The sequence below is a fragment of the Octopus bimaculoides genome, chromosome 9 (assembly GCF_001194135.2).
Source record: "Octopus bimaculoides isolate UCB-OBI-ISO-001 chromosome 9, ASM119413v2, whole genome shotgun sequence".
Lineage (NCBI taxonomy): Eukaryota > Metazoa > Mollusca > Cephalopoda > Octopoda > Octopodidae > Octopus > Octopus bimaculoides.
The window spans coordinates 81,520,332-81,525,019 of record NC_068989.1 but is presented as its reverse complement, the minus strand read 5'-3'; the positions used below and the strand labels follow the sequence as shown (position 1 = coordinate 81,525,019).

The following is a 4,688-nucleotide window of genomic DNA, read 5'->3' as shown; positions in this document are numbered from 1 at the left end:
TAAAATTTCAAGTGGTCGGAAGAAATTTAACAAAACTCTCTCTGTATATGTGAATAGATAGATAGACAGATACAGATAGAGAGAGAGAGAGAGAGAGAGAGAGAGTGAAAGAGACAGACAGACAAAGAGAGGAGACGCACACATACACACACAGTTTAGCCCAAGGTTGCCACATGTCGAACGAAGTGGTATAAACTGCAGTTTGTCAAAGTTTATGAGAGGGGACTCTTAGATTCAAGGACCACCAACGTTCCCATAGGAAACTTGTAATAAACGTGAGTATTGTTCACCAGTTGAGATACAAATAAAAAAAAGAAACTAAAGATGAAGATCAAGAATAAAAGAAGTCATGAAATGTACTGCAGTTTTACAGTTCCCTCTTTCGGCAAACTCCTGAACTAATTCTGACAAGGTGAGATAACTCTAGATATTTACATATCAAAACAGTTTGACAGGTTAAATTGGCAGAAAGCATCATGATTCGCTGTTTATTCCATCAACACGTTGCCATTAGTCGTTCCAGTTGGAAACCCCTTTTATTCAGTACCCCACTTTATTCCAAGCTAACTAACTTGTCTAAAGCTTGTTACACAGATTTCTCTAACTTTTCATTCGCCACGTATGTATGTTTATTAATCGTTTCTAACTCTTAATTCTTTATTTTCCTTAGATACTGCTTAACCTTCTTAGGTACCTGCATCTTTTCTCTCATCTATAAACGTTGACCTATTCATATATTATCCAGTGCTTCTCTGAAATTAACACAATCACCTGTATATCTTCGACATACCTTTGCTTTATATAAATGTTTACTCTTTTATATTATAATCGCCACTTCAAAATTCATAGAATCACAGTATATAAAAATTAAGGCTGCTTTTGATAAACTTTGTTATTCAATTTGGTCATGGTCACACGAAAGAAAGTTATTTTTATTAATGTAACATGTCCAGAACTTAAAGTTAAATAGGAACGTTAAATTATACAAACTCCCCGGTAATTTTTACTCAGTTTCTGCCCCATTCAAAGCACTGTTGTTTAAATCAGCTTTAATTTCGTACAGTCATGAACAACCTGCGGCCCGCTGGACTTTTTGAATGACATGCCTAATGAAAAATTATATTGTAGTGCGACCCGCCAGATGATGAGCCCTATCATGCGGCTCGCTTCTCAAAAAAAGTTGCCCGTGCCTAATCTAGTACGTATCAGTGGTCAAAGATGTTCCAACCGTGATCGTTTGGTCTTTCTTTTCGGATATACTGAATCTTGGACTAGCAGTATCTAATGCGTCTCTGTTGCTTTAAAGTTTATTCGGCTGTAATTTGAAGGGGATTTGGCTGCTCTTTCTAGCAGTTCAATTGGCAGTTCTACGGTTCTCTCGCAGATAAGTGGGTGTTACTGTTTCCATGAATGAGTAGATTTATGATTACAGGTATTTCTGCCGTGGTTATATCTCTTTCTTTTCTTTCTTACTTTAAGGTATTATGTACACTCCGGACTACGTGTCGCTTTTTTTTTCTTTTTTATAGATAACAGGATGTGATTTTAGGTCCCGTGCGACTACGTGTACGCTCCCTTTTTGACTCACCTTTTGTTTTATGTGATACTTCTCGGCACCAAACAAAACTTGTATACTAAAGGATTCAGTTAAATCGATGTATTTAGGGTGGACGTCTTAACCTAGATGAAATGCCTCGAGGTGTATCTTCTAGCTCTTTACGTCCCGAGTTCAAATTCCGCTGAGGTCAACTTTACTTTTCATCGTTTTAGGGTTGATAAAATAAAGTACTGGTAAAATAATAGTTTTTATTTTAGACACAATGCTAGCAATTTTTAGGCGAGTTGTGTAGTCGATTACATTGATTGTTACTTTAACTTATCAACCCTTCGGCGAGATTTGAACTCTGGACATAAAAAGAAATATTGCCAAATATTTATTTTAACGCGGTAACGATTCTGCCAGCTTGCCAAGTATAGCAATAATTCTTTCTAATCTTGGCACAAGGCCAGCACTTTTAAAGGGAAGGGCAAAGTCAGTTACATGGGCCCAGTACTTGACTGGTACTTTATTTCATCGACCCTAAAAGCATGAAAGGCAAAGTTGGTTTCGGCGGGATTTGAACTCAGAACGTAAAGGTGGAAGAAATGCCATTAAGCAGTTTGTCCAGCGTGCTAACGATTCTGGTAGCTCGCTACCTTTATAATTATAATGCGTTCAAGTTTTGGCACGAGGCTCGGTACCTTAATAATAATAATAATAATAATCCTTTCTGCTATAAGCACAAGGCTTGAATTTTGTGGTGATGGGCAAGTTGATTACACCGACTGCAGTACTCAACTGGTACGTAATTTGTCGACCTCGGTGGAATTTGAACTCAGAACGTAGCGGCAGACGAAATACCTATTTCTTTACTGCCCACAAGGGGCTACACACAGAGGGGACAAACAAGGACAGACAAACGGATTAAGTCGATTATATCGACCCCAGTGCGTAACTGGTACTTAATTTATCGACCCCGAAAGGATGAAAGGCAAAGTCGACCTCGGCGGAATTTGAACTCAGAACGTAGCGGCAGACGAAATACCGCTGAGCATTCCTCCCGGCGTGCTAACGATTCTGCCTGCTCGCCGCCTTCGTAATAATAACTATTTCTTTTATTTGCCACCGGGACGAAGGATGAAGGTGACAATACAAAAGCAGACTTAAAGAAGGGGTGGGATTTACCCATAATGAAATCATTAATAATAATCTAAAAATATATATAAACGAGGCAGAAATAATCGTATTTATAAGAGTGGTTTAAGTTTTGATTAATATTGTTTTTTCCACCCTGTATAATTTTTTTTTTCTGATTAGCTTTTGACATTCCTTGTACTAAAGTTTGCAACTAGACTAGGGTCGCCACTCGCCTGCATTGTCCAGGCCATGTCCTGGATTCAGTTGTCAAAATTTGCGTCCCTGAAGAATTTAAAAGAAAAACTTTTAATTTTACAAAATTATGTATGGGTATTTTTTTATTTACCATGTCCCCCAGTATCTGTAGTTTATAATAAGAAAAAAGTCAAAGGCCCAAAGTGTGTGTTGGGCTGGGTCACGGAGGGTCATGGTGATTGTCAGCGGAGATGTCCTGGATTCTAATTGTTCAGGTATGGTAACCCTACCCTAACTTAATTAAAATAATCATGACCTAGTATCAGGGGTGTGGACTTGACAAATCAAAAGCTTACCATGTAATACTTCCCTTGTCAATAATTCATCATCATTGTTTAACGTCCGTTTTCCATGCTGGCATGGGTTGGACGGTTTGACAGGAACTGACCAACTAGAGAGCTGTCCAGGCTTCATTTATCTGTTTTGGCATGGTTTCTATGGCCGAATGCCTTTCCTAACGCCAACCACTTTACAAAGTGTGCTGGGTGCTTTTTATGTGCTTTTGACTCAGCAGTAGCCATAGCCTTTTGTAAGCCTTTACAATGTAAAGGAGGGATAAATATTTGATTAAAACTGCCATTGAAGATAGATTGGATGCAGACGTAGTTCTCTGGTTAAGAAATTCACCTTGCAACCATATGGTTTCATGTTCAATCCCACTGCACAGTACCATGAGCAAGTGTCTTCTACCTTCACTTTGGGTTGATACAATACATTGGGTGTGGAATTTGGTAGGCATACACTGTGTGGAAGCCTGTTGTATGTGTATATATGTATTTGTATGTCTTTTGCTGATGTATATCAATGAAGTATGTAAACACCAGCTAGGAAGCCAAAAACTGGTGTTCTTTGAGCGAGGTCTTTTGTGATATTTGTTTTGAAACTAGTTTTAAACATTGTCTTGTGATTCTTGTCCCTCTTTCCCTGACTATGTTGTGAGAAAAACAAACTTTCAATAACTTGTCCTTGTGTAAAGTGTATGTGTGTGTAGTGGGATGAGGAAAAGTAGGTGAAATCTATAATGTTGTTGACAATTTTGAGGAAACTGAGACAACAGTGCTTTCATGACTGAACAATTTAACAAAGTTATGTAAAACATCTGTAAACATTACATTCCATGTGTTAGTTGAGAATTACCCAACTAACAGTTAGTAGAGTAAAACATTTGAAAATGTTTGTGCTAAAAATATAAAATATTTTGTGAGAAACAATTTCAACATTTTGAAATGATGTCCATTTTGCTGACTTTTTACTGAAGAAGCTAAAACTATTTTTATCGCACAAAAAGAGGAAGAAGTATTTTTCATCATCATCATCCTCATCCTTTGACATCCATTTTCCATGCTAGCATAAGTTGGACGGTTTGACCAGAGCTGGGAAGCTGCACCAGGTTCCAGTCTGATTTGGTTTGGTTTCTATGGCTGGATGGCCTTCCTAACACAAACCATATCACAGTGTGTACTGGATGTGTTCAACAGAGCACTGGCACAAGTGCTTATTACATGGCACTGGCACAAGTGCTTATTATGTGACACTGGCACACGTGCTTATTACGTGACACCGGCACACGTGCTTATTACGTGACACCGGCACACGTGCTTATTACGTGACACCGGCACAAGTGTTTATTACGTGACGCCGGCACAAGTGCTTATTACGTGACGCCGGCACAAGTGCTTATTACGTGACGCCGGCACAAGTGCTTATTACGTGACGCCGGCACAAGTGCTTATTACGTGACGCCGGCACAAGTGCT

At 38.8% G+C, this 4,688-nt stretch overlaps 1 protein-coding gene across 2 annotated transcripts in view; it reads left to right on the top strand.

Annotated features, from left to right (window-relative positions):
- The window catches only part of LOC106879292 (isopentenyl-diphosphate Delta-isomerase 1), a 23,938-nt gene continuing 19,250 nt past the window's right edge, over positions 1-4,688 (top strand). Inside the window, exon 1 of one of the 2 annotated variants that reach the window (XM_014928792.2) lies at positions 1-412. Coding sequence is in view for 1 of the 2 variants with exons in the window: in XM_014928791.2 (XP_014784277.1) it covers positions 477-619 (143 nt within the window). In the remaining variant the exon portion in view is untranslated. The other variant, XM_014928791.2, reaches the window with a different exon arrangement.